The sequence below is a fragment of the Folsomia candida genome, unplaced genomic scaffold (genome assembly GCF_002217175.1).
Source record: "Folsomia candida strain VU population unplaced genomic scaffold, ASM221717v1 Fcan01_Sc039, whole genome shotgun sequence".
NCBI classification, from domain to species: Eukaryota; Metazoa; Arthropoda; class Collembola; order Entomobryomorpha; family Isotomidae; genus Folsomia; species Folsomia candida.
The window spans coordinates 495,208-514,224 of NW_019091231.1; the positions used below are offsets into that span (position 1 = coordinate 495,208).

The following is a 19,017-nucleotide window of genomic DNA, read 5'->3' on the forward strand; positions in this document are numbered from 1 at the left end:
ATGGTTAGAATTAGCATTTTTTAGATATGAAAACATTTACATACATACAAATTCATCTACCCCAGGTAAGTGGTCGCCATATACATACATACGTCTTCGCGATATCTATGATAGTGACAATTGAATTGCATAGTTATCAAAATATTCAAAATCATGAACACAGTTCATATTCATGCCTGGGAAATTTGATAAGTGAACTTAAATGGAATAGGTGTGCTAGTCATCGCATTTGCTTATTTTGGCGAGAGACTGAGGATGAGTCTGTTCAGTATGGAAAGACCGTATCGCTGAAAATGGGCACAGTGAGATTTATGCAAATGAGGTGTCACACACAAATAGTTTCACTGTACCTATCGGCACGCGTGGGTGCGATCATGTTATTTTGCATGTGATAAAATATGCATATGATAAACCAAAATGTTTAGGTTTTCATGGTGGTCAAACGTAAATGAACAATTTGTATTTATGCATAATTACATCACATGCACACTATTGCACACATATGTATTTACTAAGGTCAGAAATCATGGGGGAAACTAGAAATATTTATTACCCGACTTTCCATGATTTTATTACCAAATTATTTTTAGTGTACTACATATTTGCTAATGTGGAAATCAATGTATTTAGAGACGGAAAATCCTATTCATTTTGCTCGAGCTATATATTTATCTATCTCCAGTCTGCATTATAACTACATTAACCTACATTGCCACGTGTTTCATCGTCCACGTGGACCGCTTCCCCTTTTCCGGGTGGGACGTCGTGTTCACTCCGATCAGCTTAAATCCTAAACAAAATTAAATAAACGTCTTAAAACTTGTACATACATATTTAAATAGTTAGCTTTATTAATTACGATGAGACACTTCCCGCAGCCTAAATGGCACCATGTGGTAAAATCCCTAAATTTTGTCGACTTACAAACTTCCACGCAAAATTTTGCGCATATTTCTGAGGAAAATTAGCTTAAAAACTGCTGTAACTTGAATACTTCTCAAGGGCGTTGTTTTTATAAAATTATTATAACAACTTCCACATTTTACCCGTTATAAATACTGAGGGAAATTCATTGAGAACTTCAACTTGTAAAATGAATAATTTGTAAAATGTGTAAGTTTTGTAAATAATTTTACAAACTTGTACAAAATAAAGAGACGCCATTGATCTGAGTAAGTTTACAATAATTGGTAACTTAGCTAATTTACCGGCAGAAATAAATATGTATGTGTAAAATTTTGAAAGAGTTTGTAGCTTTAAAGAATTTACAGATTTTGTAATGTTGCGTGAATTGCCTGAGTATCATAAATATTTACTTATGAAAATAGATCAAGATGGGTTAATTTACTCACCAAGGAAGTCCAAAATTTCGAAATAAGAGTCAATCTTTGCCTGAATGGCGTCATGGGTGAGGAAATCCCCACCCAGAAACTTTGGCTCCTCGCCCGGCCCGATGGTGAGCGTGGTGCAGATGACGACATCCGTTTCCCACGCATTGGAGGTCACGTAGTCCTGGAAATGCTTCACTTGCACGTGGTCCAAACCGTCAATCGTGACCAGCCAACCCCGTCCGGCTGGAGTGTTCTCGTAATCAAGACTGGAATATGTAAATAATGACGAAAAGAAATTAATTAGTTTAAATTATTCAGTTACTTCAGGATTTTAGCACAGTTCAAAATTTCCTAAATTCTTTCAAAAAATTGAAGCAAATGCGAAACTTACTTTACGACACAGATTTGTGAGATCATGTTGTAAGAAATTTGTGTAACAAAATTTTGTAGTGAATTTGTAAAAAATTGAGGCGAAAACTTTTAACTTGAAATTTTGACTTTTAATAGTTTCAATTAGCTAAAATATTTGCAGAAAAACTTAGTAAGGTATGTAAATATTTATGGAGAAGCTTGCACGTGTTTGTCTACAAGTTTAAAATGCGACTGAGCTCAGAAGTTGTGTACGTGTCTGGCTGGTTAAAGGGTAAGGAATGCGTAGTAAAAGGGTCAGTGTGATCCAATTTTATACTTTCTACCTGTCTAAAAGTTGCATGGATTTCCTAGAAAAAATAACCCTTATGTACATTTACATATATTTAAGAAATTCTCCCAGGGTCGAAGCAGCCGGAATGTTGTCGCAGTTTTATACATACATACGTATTTATTACATAGGAATAGGGAACCTTCATAAAATATGTAAGGTAACATTTCAGATATTTTTTACCCCTTTCATCCCTCCATGTATTAAGTTATTCCCATTTTTTAACGCATAGGGAAAGTTGACCTTTACCGCTGCAGCTCGACCCCTAAAGTGAGCCACCATGTTTTATGAACGTTCCAATATAAGTATTTCAATACATAGAACTATGAACCCATTATTTTGCTCGTATGGAAAATTCTGTGGGCTTTAATAATCTCTTTCTCAATTTAACATTTGCATTGCTTGAAATGTTTCTACATACTTATGTACATGTATAGGCACTATTTAGGATTAGTAGCAAGGTCGTGGTGCCGTGGTATAATAAATGGATTTACATATGTAAAATTCTGTGAAAGCATATGCTTTCACAGAATTGCGAAATAATGAGAAATAGTGACACTTCTCTTAAAATAGTTTACGAAGAAAGAAGGCGTCAAGCTCCTTCATTTTAGTTCTAAATTTCCTCAAGTTGTTAATAAATCATCAGAAATTTATGCAATTTATTCAAATAGTTAACTCTGTAAGCTGACAATCTTTAGGGCACATTAAAATTTAATATTAAATATGATGGTGTCCGTACCAAATAGGTAAGCTTCGGCAGCTGCATTTTTGATTTTTGAATTTCCATTAAAAATAGGTCCTAGGCCATGAAATTAGTGTAATAGAAGGACAATTTTGAAAAAAAGTTGCCCCAACCATCCGCTATGGTCATTTTTGTGATTTTGCCAGACCTCACAAAGTTTATATATATTCTGAATCCACTTGCCAAGACCTTTCTAACGATGCCCCATTTATGGGGCTATGTGAGACTTGATGTTGTACTTATAAAAACATGGGAAAATCGAGGTGACTAAAAGTGACCTATTTTAAGGTCATTTTCGACCTAAGACCTAAACGCCGAAAAATGCCGCCTAGAGACACTCAAGACGGCGTAGAATCCGAAACTTCAGCTCCTAACTCAAAAAATGACGAAGAAATCTTTGTACTACGGACCCGTTCCCAAAATCACAAAAATGACCATAGCGGATGGTTGAGGCAACTTTTTTTCCATAACCCATAAACTACAAATCTTTCTACCACCGGATCGTGCCAATATCTTGCGAACTTGCGGCGCATGCGTAACGTGCTGAGTTTTGAGCATCTGCGCAACTGCCGAACCAAATCTTGTTTCTAAAGACTTGCTAACATGGTCAAAAAATTATCTGAGCTGAACATGGTTTGCGTCTCCATTGTTAGATCATTTTAGAGCTATTGCCGGTTATGGAATTGGAATTGCGAGTGCGAGGATTTTTACACGTCAAAGGCATGTCCCCATTTCAATAATATCGGAGGTGGGGTGAAATTAAATTTAAGCCTGACACTCGCAATAATCGATACATGGATTTTTATTGAACTTGAAGTGTTGTACGTATTTATGAAAGAGTGAAAAAAGAGTTTGCGTTAAGTCAATTGAACTTATCTGGATGATATCATTTCTGGATTACATCCGCATTAGTCATAAATCCAAAAAGAATTATCTGCATAGATAAAAAGAGTTATACATCATCCGTCCATATAGTATTTTCCCTTCCAGTCGTACATATGTACATACCTGTACTCGGTGTGCACTCTGTTAAAATTATAATTTTCCAGGTAAATTTATTCGTTAGTAAATTAAAGGTAATATATAGTTCACTAATATAAATATTTTGAAATCTAATTTACATCCCGTTGCTCGCATTTAAATATGTCAAAAGTCCAACAAAATTTATGGCAAAGTATTTTTTTTAGTCATTTTAGAAATTATGTACTAGAAGTTATAAAATTGTAGTTATACGTAACAAAACGAGAAATATTTTAAATCTTGGGAAATTGTAGTGATACCCGGTCCGAAAAACACCTACATATGGACATAATATTTTGCAGTAAAATATTCAGTCTCTCCTACATTTATTTGTTGTACAGATAAGATACCAACAAAATCCAACATCAAAACCCGTTAAGCCATTACTCCAGCAGACCGGAGTCTATCTTAACCAATGCAATTCACAATCTGTTAAGAAGAAATCCCTCCACTTTTTTAAAATCAAAAGAAGTTGTGTTATTTTTTTCTACATAATTTTTAAACTCGAACCGAAAAATTCATGAAAATCTATAAATTTATAGATTTTCATGTATTTTCGGTTCGAGTTTAAAAATTATATAGAAAAAAATAACACAACTTCTTTTGATTTTAAAAAAGTGGAGGGATTTCTTCTTAACAGATTGTGAAATGCGCGTTACGATTTTATAATTTTTAAACTCGAACGGAAAGATTCATGAAAATCTATAAATAGTAAATTGTGATGATATTGTAAACACAGTTAAACGTGTGCGCGGCGAGTGAAGGGTTGAGACTTAAGCGAGATGAGCGAGGAGCTTGTAGTGAAAGTGTACCACGCTGTTAAAAGCATGGCGAAAGTGGCCGTTCCGCGCGTCACTAAAATCGTCACCACGTGACCAAATGTCATTTTAACACGGAAATTTTGTCACATCATCGGACTAGTATTAAAAACTGCGTCTAATGTATATAGTGGTTATGCTGAGAGCTCATGGCACCAAAGAGGTTTCCCTCGTTAGATCTTAACATACCTTTTTACCACAGCAGGTAATAAATACGTCGAGAATACAAATATTAATGGGCGTACTCGCAACAACTTCTTATTTCGCATCCCAACTCATTTAGCAAACTTGCGAAGATCAAAATATTTCTGTCGTGAAGGGATTTGCAAAATATGACTTCGCAAATCTCTCTAATCTCGCAAATCTATTGAAAAATACCTATTTTGGTATTGTTTCCATAGATTTCTTTAATTTTTCTTGCTGGCGATGGTGAGGGTATGTGTGCGAAATAATTTTGCGAAATAAGAACATGCCCAATTGCTGGGTAAGTTTGCGAAAAAAAATCCCATGGTTTTCTAGCAAAATTTTTGCGAAATCATCTCGCAAAACTTTGCAAGTTATGTTGCTATGCTCAATTTGCGAGATATGCGAAATATGCGAAGGTTGACGTGAGTACGCTCAATATAAGGTTTAATTTAACACGTACGTATACAGTTTAGATATATAAATATATTTTTTCCATAGTTTTGGTCCGGCTTTATCTAAGAATTTATTTATTTTTTAAATTATGAAGATCATGAAGATGCGAGAAATAGATTGGATTCTTTTTGCCTTCACTATATTTTGTGTTTCATCTTCCCAAGGCCAAAATCAAGCCGCCACAGAAGAACCTATAAAATTAGGCGGCCCTCTCGCAAAATATTTGCATGTCGACTCTGCTTACGATTTCATTAAAAGACTAAAACAGACTAAAACCACAATATTTGACTCACCAAATGAAAATGCCCCAATATCGGAAGAAGAAAAAACCCAAAAACTATTCGACCAGGCTAAGCACGCCTATGGCCTTGGCGGCACCTACGAATTCCTCGTCAACGCTGTTTCCATAACAGACGACAAAAACAAGGAACTTGGCGTAAATTCCGATCACTGGCCACCAAGTTCAATTTATAAGTATGCCCAAGACGAAAAAATCCAGAAACTTTCAAACCTTGCCAAAGCAGCTCTAGTCCTCCCAGAAGATATCCACGCAAAATTCGTAAGTACTAGCGGTTCGTATGTTAAAAGTTTAGCAGACCTTTCAGAAGATAAATTGAGCAAGGTTTGGATGGACCCGGACAAACAACAGATCGAAAGATCCAACCATTTTAACTCGCACCTTGGAAAATTATTCCATGAAGGCAAATACGCGGAGGCAATCTCACTTTCCATTAAAGGCTACGAGATTGGGCTAAAAGAACTTTTTACAAGTCACTACTTGCAGACAGAACTTACTAAAAAATACGAACTTGAATTTGAACCTTACAGAGATGTAGATACAGTAAACCAAGTCTTAGACCATTATAAGAAGTTGGAATCAGATATCTTAAAAAAAGTTGAAGAAGAAATCAATGACAACAAAAAATATAACAAAATGTCTGACGAAAATAAAATTAAACTGACCGAGTCCGAGGTACACAAACGTTTAAAAGATCAGATATTCAAAGACTCAAAAGCGGCCTCAAATGCCCTGCAAATTTTTAACGCAAAACACTCCGTAGCGGAGAGCATGGCAAAGGCAAAATATAACACATTACCAACAAAGGATAAAAAGAAGACTGTTGAAGAATTCATGGCAAAAATTTTGCTCGCTGATATCAAATCTAATCAAGGAAAAGTACTAGACCCTATCCTTGATGAACTTCTCCTGCAGGCGAATAAACATGGAGAAGAGGAATTTTGCAAGTATAAGCCCGGCATCGCAGACGGGTTAGATACACACCAAAAGAATGGACTAATCAACGAAGAACAAACCACGACTTTAAAAGATACGTTTAACCTGAATGAAAACCCAAATTTCAGATTCGAATTAACCCCTGTTCGACAAAATTTGATTAACCTTAGGAAAGAATATAATGAATTAGTAAATTACTTGGATGTCAGCTGTGGCACAGGACGGAGAAAACGAAGCGAGGCTAACTCATGAGACAGATCCTTTCGAAAAAGAAAAAAATTTCGAAAACCCAAAACCAAAGTCAAAGTTTTCAAATTTTCTAAGCTTCCCCAAACCTCTTGACGAGTCTACTTTCATCCTGCAAAAAATCAAGGATGGCCAATTGGAATCCTTGTTAAACAACGAAAACAGGAACATTGACTTCACAAAGGTACAAATTGGCGGAGAAACGCTAAGAAATAGTTTGAAAAAGACAAAATCCCCTTCTCCCCATGTGCAAAACATAAAGAAAATCGCTAAAACAACTTTAGCCAGAGGAAACCATCTCGCGGGAAAATTGAATAAAGCATTCGCCTACAAAAACATTGCGGAAGGCTTAATAAAAGGCGATTTCGAATCCGTGGCCACCACCGCAAGCCTACTAGGCCTCTCCAAAGCTTCTCAAATTTTAGAGAAAAGCACCCACAAAAGTGTTAGAAATTTAGGAAAAATATTTGACAAAACGGGAGACGCTATAGGTCTTTATTTTGACATGAAAGCCTTATTTTCCACGACTGACTGCCTCTCCGCGAAACAACAAAACGACCACAATTGCGGAGATGCGACCCATCAAAATATCTGTGTTCCTCCCAGCGAAATCTGTGAAGGGAAGGATGCCACCCTGCTAATGATTCAGAGCAGTGGTGATGCCATCCTTGGGTACGTGAATCTAATATGCAGGCCCTGCCAAGCACTTACCGCGATACCCCAGATGGTTTTGGGTTTTGCATTTAACATTGCGCAAGCTGATAAAATGTTGGACGCTTTCGAGCAAACCATTCCTCTCTCTTCCTCCGAAAGAACGAGAGAATGGTTCAGGCTAGCAGTCGGGTTAGGCATGTCCGTCGACCTGGTGCATGAAAAAGACATGAAAATTTTAAATTCTGCGACGGCCAATGACATCCTGAAGTTTTTGAAGGCTAGCTACGAAACCATAACTGCCGTTGTGGTCCCACTAAATATCAAAATGAGTTGTAGTTCTGGCGGTATCTTTTTCGTGATTGGGTTTTACTCAGAAACTAATTGCGAATGGGTCGAGTTCCCTCAAACCTGGGTAATCCTTAACCATGAACGTGTCAACCTTCTTGGAGATTATTTCTTGCCTCGCTGGTTACCAACGCTTTCGGATGGCGAATTATTTTGTAAACCCTTTATGGACAAAGGTTATGGCCAGAATACCGACCAGAAGTACAACCCTGAAACGGATAATTACTGCCTTGGAATGTTTGGAGTTGAATACCTCCCCAAAGGTAGGAAAGCAACGTTGTTCGACTACAGGTTAGAAAATCAGCAGACAGACCATGTCAAAAAAAGGGAAGACATAGCCTACGGATATAAATCGAATGAAAATATATTCATATTTGGAAATGGGAATAGGCCAACAACCGTAGAATTTCATGGAGGTGACGTAGACGACGTTTTCAAAATAGTTGGCGGCATGTCCACCGGAACCTTAAATGGGCATGATGGGTCGGATCTTATAGATATTAGCGGGCTAGGAAATAAAGTGACAGTAGATTTCCAAAACAATACTATGCGCGCTCACAAGGAAATCTTCAACATTAAAAATATCGAGAAGGTTATCGGCTCCGAGTACCATCAAGAGTTTGTGATTTGCAGCTGCGGAACGGAATACGTCTCAATGGGCGGAAGCCCACGGGTATCCGAACCCGATATGATAACAATCAATGACACAAATTGCCCGCACAAACTAGTTCTTCATCTTAAAAGGAATTCAATTGTTTACTGTCATCCTTTAACTAAGGGAACTTTCACCTATAACATTACCGCCGAGGGTAACACTACCATCGACATTAAGACGAAGGAACAGAACGCCTTTCACGTGATTTTAATGCCGCTAACATACTTGAAAACTATTCCAGGAATTATCGAAAATAATGATGGCATCCTTTTCCAGTCATCAAAGGATAACTTGACCTTACTCACCTTAAATTTAAACGGCACTAAGAAAAATTATTCAGACCATAATTTAGAAATTTACACAGCCGAGGTCAAATGGCTATCGCCACCAGCCACAATTATTCTTGACAACATTCGCTCTTCAGTATTCCATTTGGGGAAAAACGGGGAGCCTCTTTATACTAGTATTCAGGCCTTCCCTAATTTTAAAATGGTGATTTATACCTACGAAAATCAGGATGAGTTAGAAATCAAAGGAGACTGTATGGAATCCCGTGAAAATTGGTTGATCCCTACCAATCTCAAAGTGCCCTCAAAATTCAATTTAAACTGCGGGAAAAATATTTCTTGGATGGTGGATCTTTCACTGCATAAAATGTCAAATTTTACATTTAACTCTGGAATATTATCGGCGCACCGATTTTTCCTAAAAAATGAAGGAAAATTAGGACTCATTGGAAGTTCAGGGACCTCTCAAACCTACTTTATTGAATGTGGCTCCCTCCTTTTAAATTCGGGCGGGGGGAATTCCGTCGCACCCGACCAAATCATTCTTAGTAGAAGCAATGAGTGCAAAGAGGCCCTGGATGCCACCATTATTTTGAATAACTACACTAAAATAGTAAACACGGAAAACTCCTCCGATTCAGAATTTCATTACATTCTTAACAAACACACGCTTATTAGTGGACTTAGCGTGGAAATTTTCCAGAATTCCACCTCCACCCACATTTTCACTTTTGAATTTGATAGCGACTTATTTCAAAATGTTCTTTGGACCGATTCCTCCCAAACCTTGAAGATTTCATTCAAATCAGCCGGATCCTTCGAAATTTCTGGATTTTCTTTACATTCCACCATTAATACAGAAGATGGAGTGCAACTCGCCCTAAACGGAAAAGAGCCCTCTCTCTTCCATTCACTTTCAACCATCGGAAACAGGAAAATCAAATGCCATCCCTACTTAACAAATATATTCCTAATTTCCAAGGTTTCAAAAGAAACCGAAAAAATTGTAGCTTGCTCAACAAATGACACATTTCTCATTCTCGATCCCCCAGAGGACAAACCCCTCCCTCTATTATCCGGGGGAACTTTGGACCTTTCCCAATCTTCCAGTCCTGAAGCCCAAATTCAACTAAATGCGGGTATTGGTGTCACCAATTTTGGCCCCACCTCAGAATTCGGCTATGCCTTTAAAAACTTGGAGCAGATTGTTGGAAGCGCAGAAAACCTGGAAACCATTGAAATAACGGGGCAGACTACGCCCATCTATTTAAATTTGGGCGGTGGAGGAGACTCCATATCAATTAAGGATTCCGCCCTTGGCGTCACGATCTTATTAAATTTAAATACAACAATTTCTATTGTAAATACCTCCGTCAATTTTGACCTTAACCCTCTACCCTTTCTAAGGGACGAGGAACAAGACATGTTTGACTTCTACTTTACGTGCTGCGATGAATCCGCCTGCACCGAGCACCTGCACAATATAAAGTTAAACACGGTGTCACTCCGGGATATTCAATTCCTCTTCCGCTACGACAGCACGGTCGAGGTCATTCATCATTCGAAAATATTTTCCTTTCATTTAGCCCGTGGATTATCAGATGGCCCCGATAAGTTTAATGTGTCGCTATCATCACTCTCCGTGGAGACGGAGGACGGCTACCTAATTATGCAGAATCGCCTCGGAACTTCCATCATTCTAAAGTATATTCCCGAAGAAGAATGCACAATACCAGACATTCTTGACGAGAATACGGAATACTCTTTAAAAATGGGAGGAATCTTAATGCTCTCCTGTCAAGAAGGGGATGATAAAATCCAAAAAGTTCTAATCTTTGGGGGAGATGAGACCATAAACTATCTGGAAAGCTTGGGTGGAATTACAACCCACTTAATCGCCACGAATGAATATGCCACCCAAAATGTCTTCATTATCCTCAAATCGTCTCAGATTACGCACATCTATATCAAAGAAATGAAAGATTTAGGAGAAAATATTTTGGATTTAAGTGAATTCTACGATCCAGATTCAAACTCATGTGCGGAGTTGGAACTCCCTACTGTTTCATTGAGTGGAGAAAACCTTAAGATAGAGATTAATGACCTTTCTACTATTTTTGTTGTCAATGGTCCAAACCTATTTGACCAATTACAAGTCGCGGTTTGGAATTGTCGATACAATCTGTCCAAAAAAACAGAAATAAATTGGGAGCTGGTTCGACGAGATTTGAAAATCCAAGAGGGAAAGCAACTCGTTGTTTTGACACCTTTGGACCTGGATAACCAAACCGTAGTGTCATTACCTAAGGGGGAAGTAACCCTTTACAAGTCGGGAACGAAGGATATCATTGTCACAGATGTTTTGGCGGGGGGAGAATTTACCCTAATTATTGAGGGGAAAGACGAAGTTGAGAACTCATCAGAACTTTTGTTCACACTCAGAATGCTGGATGGGAAAATGGTTGAAATATTGGAGAAGGAAATTTCCAACCTTCCAGATATAGCTGAGGCCATGACAGGATTTTACCTTCAGGTGGGCTTCATTTCATTGGCCTCGATTATAATAGTGCGTGCATTGAGTTTCCCGATAGCTTTGGTGACAATGAAGAAAGTTCAAGAGTTCAGGGGGAAAAGGGTCGTTAAAAATAAGGGAAATGTTAGACACATTTATACCGCGGTTGATTATGGGGTAAATCGAAATTAAGCTCAAATTAAATGTTAATCGTTAAAAACAGTGTTTATTAGATACAAGAAAACAGTTCCGTTCCAACAAGAGTTTCTTTCTTAAATTATTTAATGTGTCTCAATAATTCTGTTCAATTTTGTAATTTATTTCAATGGCTTGAAGACAAAAATATAATTGGCATTTTTTAAGAAGTTTAATAGTTCAATCTCCTAACGATACACTCTTTAAAATAAAGTTTATATCCTTGGTGGAAATCTATGGCTTTGAGGCATTCATATTTTCGTCGATCGCCATCAATGTCACGTATGTATTTCTTCCCAGCTACATATTTCTTGGCTTTGAATTTATATTTCGAACGAATGTCGTTTTTACTTCTGCATGCGTGGAACTTTACACCTTTGACACTTTCCGGGTCAACGTGACAGACTATTTAATTGTTTATCTTTTATAGGACTGTCGAGTTCCCCTTGTCGAGCTGAGAAAAACGATGTGTTACATGACATAGTTTAGTTAAAAGCGAAAAGTCGCTGAAGACCACACCCACTAGGGGTTCGGTTTTAAAATTTTAGTTAGTCAGTCCAAATCTCCTCATCGCGCAGAGAAGAATGATATATCACACGACATGGTTTCCTTTAAATCTAAACGCCGCCGAGGACCACGCCCACTGGGGGTGTGGTTTTAAAATTTTAAGTATCAAGTTGTAATGTCCTCATTGTCCTGAGAAAAATGATGTATCACATCATTTCTTCATCATCATAATTGTGAATTCACTTTATTTTACAAATTTGCCTACACCATTTAATCCAATTATTTTGAACGTGATACCCAATGATCTAAATATGTACTGATTATCATCACGGATACATATGTACACACATGTCATCCTTCATCAACCCATATTCACCGTTGTGCGCTGGAATTCCATACATGTTTTGCAGTGTTATAAATTTTTCCTAATTCTATATTTAATTAATGTATTTCCACTTCAGAACACATGCTGAGATTGACCTCGTATGACTTGTGGTCTTATTTTACTTAAAGAGGCCAAATTATCCTTCACCACAAGTATTTATGTTATGTAGATAAATATTCGTCTAGACCGCTGTTTTGTTAAACTTTAGCGTCTGCGGTAGTGTAGTATTTATATTTGACGCATTGGCGGCGGAAGTTGCGGGGACATTGGACAGGAGGAGGAAGGGACTTGCCACATAACATGGCCGAGATAGGATTTTACTGAATTTCTGGGAGGACAATGTCCCCCTGCTTCCCTTCCGCCGCCACTGCTGACATGGTAGCCACATCGTTTGCAACTTGCAATTAAATTGCAAGACGGGGAAAGAATACTGGGACATGTGTACATACATAAATACGCACACTCTTAAAAACAATGTTACCCTTTTCTAAAGTAAATAAATAAATATACATAATTTGAATTACAAATTACTTATGTATGTAAACGATGCATACAAAATCCAAGGTAAATTTTACTGTGTCAACGTTATGTACTGTGGATTTTGTACAGTTTGCTTAATTTATAATTCAGCGTGCAAGAGTTACTGTTCAAAAGGGTAACACTATTTTTATGAGTGTATTTACTTATGTAAATACATATGTAACCACAGAACGTGACTGGAAACAGACAGGAAATTAAATTAATTTTATTTACATACATATTTAATTTCTTTACGGAAATTCGAATGGATCTTGGATCGCACGGGAAGGTCGTGAGGGAGACAAAAAACGGGAAGTAAACACGGAAGTGAGGTCAGGTAGGACCAAAAAAATCTTTGTGCGTTCTGGGGTGTGAAATCGACCTACACTCTCAATAATTTTTTGACGATATTGTTACCGGCGGAGGTACTATGTGATTCTACCGCTCGGGTAATAATTTATCACCAAAGGGTGGCATATATAAAGAGGCTAAATCCTGCTCAGCGCCCAATGTCAACGCTCAGGTAATAAAAATGTTACCCATACCGGAGGCAATTTCTTACCCTCAGAAGACAATTTGTTACTATAGTGTTACCACGCGGTAGAGTCGCATAGTACCTCCGCCGGTAACAATTTTGTCAAAAAATTATTGAGAGTGTACATATTTAAGTGTGTATGTGTTTACGTAAGTGCATACATTATCGGATAGCGTTTTGTCCTTCACTCAAGGGTGGGATGGGTTACTTTTTGCAAATTTTTGCACATTTATATTTATTTGCATGGAACTAATTGTTTTTGCAAAATGTGGTATTATATTTAACATGATGTACATACATATCATGCATTCGGTCAGGTTGCTTAGTATGTATGTACTTATGTAAATATTGCTCACTCAATATTTACTATTTACCAGAAAATATGTAATGCGTTCTGTCCTTTGATTTAACAATTATGTAAGACGAGATTTACTCGCATACATTGATGAGTTGATCACGCTGTGATTGATTATTTACAAAATGTTCAGATTTAGCAAAATATATAATCACTTGATTTTAAAAAATTAACACTTCATTTCAATAAATATCTTTGCTTAATTCATAAAAAAATTAAATCCCCTTCATACTTTTTGTGCAGCAAAGTGCAAAAAAAAACTTGGCAAATAGGAGAGTCTTCATTTTTTATGTGATTTATTTCCCTTTCCCTGTAATTCCGTATGGGTTGTTGTTTACATACATATTCAACGCAATTAGAAACATACTTAAGACCATGGGTCAATTTTTTATTATTATTTATTAAGGTAAATTCCTCCACATTGTGTGTTGGGTATGCACAGAAGGAAAAGTAAAGTACGAAAAAAAATCAACACATACGTGACACGCAAACTACGTCGTCTAGCCAGGAAGGAAGCAATGTTGCAGTCGGGACGGACGTGTGTGTCTTGTCTTCATGGAAATAATGAATAAGGAAAATTATTGACATTGTGCACAGATGAATGGGTGAATTGCGTGACTTTCTTTTCGACACTGGAGTTGAGACGAGCTGGTAAAAAATTTAGGGCAAAGCGATATTCCAAGGTTTCAATTCTTATACACACTAAGGGCTGCACCAGTAAAAGGGAATTTTATTGGGTTTCGGCATGAAATTTTGTACCAGTAGGGGTAACGTTTTTGTATGATATAAATACGTACAGGTCACGTTTTTAGTACAGTTTTTTCGTTTTTGAGAACGGTGGTTGGGTTGTTTTTTCTTAACAAAGTTATTTATTTACTTGTGACACCCTAGGTAGCAAATGTGATAATAAATAATTTAAGTATACCGGATTTTAAGCAATGGTGATAAATTATCACGGTTGGGTAATAAGTTCCCACTAGGTGATGTGGCCCACATGCAGAGGTGCACACATGATTAATTAATCTCAATTAATGGATTAAGAATTAATTAATTAGTAATCTTGCAAAATATTTGATGTAACTAATAGTTAATCCATGTGAAAATTTTTAATGGAATTAAGTAAGGTAAAAAAATTATTATCCCCAACTTTATCAATCCATACTCGATTAGAGTATCCTGGTAGAATTAGAGGTTTAAATTATTTTAACGGTCACCAGATTTCTTAGAGTGTACCGATTTTATAGCCAAAACACAACCTCGTGTCGGGATTACATATGTAAATATGTAGGATTCTTTATCCGTAACTTTTTAGTGGTGCACCCTCTGTATTTTACTGCTTTAAATTACTCAACGTCTAATAAGTGCGTACAAGCCCGTGCAAATGAATACTTAAAATAGCTAAGGTAAGTTGAAGTCGATAATTACACTTCCATGTTTACCTCTAAATTCGGCTGGGATTTTTATTTGTCCACAGACACACGAAAAAATCGTCGTTTTGAATTTCGCGAGCATGGCAAAAATTATGAAAATTGGAGAATTTTGTTACAACTGGAGCTAACCGACATTAATCCCACGGCTTAATGTTTTGACATAACTCGCTAGTGGATCCCGGTGTAGCTTGAAAAAAGGTTCAATTGTGAGTTGAGTTCCGGTTCAGCAGAGCTCGTTTATCAATAAGTTAGCGAAAAACTGAGAAATATGAAGCCACAATTTGTTCATGTGTCTGACGACCCTATAATACCTTAGAAAACCTGAAAAGAGTCAATATTGTGATAAACTTCAACCAAAGAGTTTGCCTCCTTTCCACGCGTCTGGCAAGTTTCCGGAACTACTTCCGCCATGACGCAAATCAGGAAACACCTATTAACCAAAGAGGTTCAAGACAAATTTATGAAAATTTCTGAAAATTTAACCTTAATCAATAATATGGCATTGGTCAAACAAATTTATCTCGATGCGACGGGAATGGGTAAGTTTTTTATTTTAAGTCTTTTGAACTCTTTAAAACCAATTTATAAGAAATCGATTAATTTGGGAGGAAGTCTTGCTAAAAATTTGTCGCCATTATTCCACGGGAAGAAGACAATTGTCCAAAGAAGCATTTAAACGAAAATTCAGAGTTTAATATTCAACTTAATGACGAAGTTCCTGGAATTCTGCGAGCGAAGTTGGACAGTCGCTTCAAGTCGGCAAAGACGCATCAGCTTTGGATCGAATACAACTCTACTTTGCAAAACCACCACGCTATTACTGGCTACTACTGTGACTGCTGGGCCGGGGCGAGAACAGTGGGGATGTGCGCTCATGTCACTTGTGTAAGTAACATTTTTTATATAAATCATACATATTATGTGGTGTATGCACAAAATAATTCGCAGGTAATTTGGTTCGTCGGATACAAACGTCATCAAGCTGAGAATATACACGTTAGAAAACCAAGGGTGTTGGAGTTTTTGGACGCAGCGGATGTCAATCGAAGGTCACGTCAATCTGCTCCTGGTCCGTCGACGTCCTTGGCCGAGAGAATGGTTCAAGAGTCTCAAGATAGTTCTGATACTCAAAATTCGCCGCCAAATATCATGATGCTACGAAGCCACCAACCTCAACAGTTTTAAAAATGTTCAAACACAACGTGCAGTTCCAATTTAATCGAGTCAAGACAAGTGTCTGGGGTAAAGTGCGCTTTATATGGTCCTCACTTTAGCACCCCCAGACACTTGGTTATTAGGCTCTGGTAATTAATGAATCTGCCAGGAGTTGACCATGAGTTTGTCTCAGAAGTCGACTTTTGGCAGATTATATTAATTGCCGGAGTCCAAACCTTTGTCACTTTTATGATTATCATTATCCTATCATGCAATGCATTAGTACCGTTTTGGACGCACCTTCAATGCGGTACTTGTGCATTTCGTGGCAGTATAGTGATAATAATTGTAAAGGTGACACTGGTAGTTCCTTACCTTTGTTAATTTTAATATTGTTATTACTTTTTCACGCAATTGTGAAGTACCCGATTTGAAGGTGCATCAAAAACTGTACTAAAACATTGCAGGATTAAGTAGTGAGAATATGTAAAGTTAACATTGGTCAATGGTGTGAGTCATCCTAGCTTGCAGTTTACAAATTACTAATTCCAATTAGCTATTCAACTGTCGTAGTGAAACTGGCATTTAATTAGACTCCAATTATTTTCTCGTCATTAGTGTTAATTACTATTTAGTTGGATGAGATTTGACAATCAAAGTTAATGTGGTATTATACTTAGTAAATTGAAAAAATATTAAATTATAATGGTCATGATCAAATGATAACTACAAGACTTTTGATGACTCACACTCATAAAAATGGGGGTGCTAAAGTGAGGATCATAAGCGCCACACAATACTAATATTTTATTGGAATATTAGTTTTCAAACTATTTGTGGGTTTAATAAATAATGTAATAATTTGTGTTCTCCGGTTTTGTGTCATGTTGTAATAAACCATTCTCCTATTTCCACAATTCATAATGTTCCTTGTGTCTTTGTTTTATATATAATTAAGCTAATTAATAATTAAGTGAATTACTAAAATATATGCTCCTTAAATTGCATCATTTCATCATCACAAACGGCATGATAATGGATTTATTTATAAAAATGCATGAGAAATTAGCTTGCGCATTTAATTATTTAAACTGCCAATCACCAAGTTACGACACTTAACTACTCGAAAAATAGCGTAAATAAAGGGGCCGGGGATTTTGGCTCGAAATCGTCTCTAAGGGGCCGAAAAAAGGGGGAAGTTCGGAGGTGTCCTTTAAATTTGAGTTGAACATGCACTCAAAACGCCACGATCGCCACAACCGAAGACACGAGATTCATGGAAATGTAAAAATAAAGGTGTATCTATTTCGGTGTGGGTGAAATTAAAAATTGGAGAAAACAACTTTCAGTCGCTGAACGACACTGGGGGCGTGGTTTCAAAAATCACGTACTTCTATCGAGATCCGCTCGCCGAGCTGAGAAACATGACATAACAAATTCCATTGTTTTATTAAAATTGAAATTTGCGTAGAACCACGCCCGCTGTAGGTGCGGTTTCCCAATTTTAGGTATTTCGTCGAAACCCCCTTGTCGAGCTGAGAAAAATGATATATCACCTAACATGGTTTCGTTAAAATCGAAAAGTCGCCGAGGGTCACACCCACTGGGGGTGTGGCATGTGGCCATTTGAACATTGCTGGTAGTGCCCACATTGTAGACATGCAGTTCGATTTTTAGTCTACGGTATTCATAAATTATATTGTTCAATTTCTTTGACCTTGAGACGACCTTTTAATTTCGAGGGGGTGTGGTTTTTGTGTTCGTGTTTTTCACGTACGTGTGCGTGTTTTGCATCCTAATCCCCCTATGTAGTTAAGAAGAATGACATGTCGCATGCCTGGGTTAACTTAGACGAAAAAAGGCGTTGATGGCCACACCCTCTAGGGGAGTGCCAAGTTCGATACTCTATTAGCCCATACTTTACTTCATAGTTGTACGGAAAGAATTATTTTTATGCCTTTAAGTGAGGCCTATATATATTTTTGGCCAGAATTCATAAAATCTGGCCCACAGTGCAATAGCCACACCCCGTGGAGATGTGATTGTTAAATTTATCGTTCTCCATAATAATCTCCTTATATAACCAAGAAGAATGATGTGTCGCATGCCTATGTTTACCTAGAATAAAAATGCTAATGATGGCCACACCCCCTTGAGGGTGTGCTTCTGACTATCAAAGTACGTCCCTGTGACTGCCAGACACTCCTCAGGCATGTCGCTTGCCTGAGAATACTCTGAGTTGGTTAAAATATATCAATTTAGCTCGAATTTGATTTCTTGATTTCAACAACTTGGAGTGGGTGTGGTCAGAGCAGGTTTTGGTTACCGCAGCTATACGCAGCAGGGAATACTTACCATACTACTGGTTACCGAATGACATCAATAGAGAGTCAATTAAGCCCGGAGATGGGCGGAGATGCTAGTTGATATATTTCCCCTATCTCCGTAATGTATTTGAAAAAGTTTGCCCCCTTGGTTCTCCTGAGTGGGTGTAACCTTTGGCTTAATATTATTCACGGAGGACCAGCTGGTTATGTAGTACACAATGGTATATGAGAATAGCCAATTCAAGATACTGCCTTAATGGCCACATTTTTGGATACCTGGCCCATAGCGAAACGGTGCAATGCGAAATCGATGGACAACTGTTAGCTTATATTACCTGCGCACATAGAATTTGCAATTGAATTATTTAATATGAAATAAATAAGTGTTGACAAAATCCACCACGTCACATTGGGCGTCGCAACAGC

At 37.4% G+C, this 19,017-nt stretch overlaps 1 protein-coding gene and 1 long non-coding RNA gene across 4 annotated transcripts; one reads left to right on the forward strand and one right to left on the reverse strand.

Annotated features, from left to right (window-relative positions):
* Positions 1–524: 524 nt before the first annotated feature.
* Positions 525–1,967, reverse strand: LOC110861291. Its single transcript, XM_022110395.2, has 3 exons — positions 1,723–1,967; positions 1,353–1,597; positions 525–790 (listed from the first exon to the last, which is right to left on the reverse strand). Exons 1-3 carry the CDS (start codon positions 1,746–1,748, stop codon positions 705–707), a joined length of 357 nt encoding a protein of 118 aa, XP_021966087.1. The 5' UTR covers positions 1,749–1,967; the 3' UTR covers positions 525–704.
* Positions 1,968–13,792: 11,825 nt separating this feature from the next.
* Positions 13,793–17,181, forward strand: LOC118433043. 3 transcript variants are annotated; one of them, XR_004833152.1, is made up of 5 exons: positions 13,802–15,082; positions 15,154–15,356; positions 15,426–15,648; positions 15,722–15,994; positions 16,058–17,181. It is a non-coding gene; the product is annotated as an uncharacterized LOC118433043 (long non-coding RNA). The 3 variants fall into 3 exon arrangements; XR_004833153.1 differs by having other exon boundaries at positions 13,793–15,082; positions 15,154–15,648; positions 15,718–15,994; XR_004833151.1 differs by having other exon boundaries at positions 13,799–15,082; positions 15,154–15,648.
* Positions 17,182–19,017: the final 1,836 nt, after the last annotated feature.

What these genes read in the sequence shown, in the direction of transcription:
- LOC110861291 (XM_022110395.2), bottom strand. Translation starts at nt 1,748, where the DNA reads ATGATCTCACAAATCTGTGTCGTAAA. An exon ending in TCACAAATCTGTGTCGTAAA is followed by an intron (nt 1,598 to 1,722) that starts GTAAGTTTCGCA and finishes TACATATTCCAG; the next exon opens with TCTTGATTACGAGAACACTC. An exon ending in CGAAATTTTGGACTTCCTTG is followed by an intron (nt 791 to 1,352) that starts GTGAGTAAATTA and finishes AATTTTGTTTAG; the next exon opens with GATTTAAGCTGATCGGAGTG.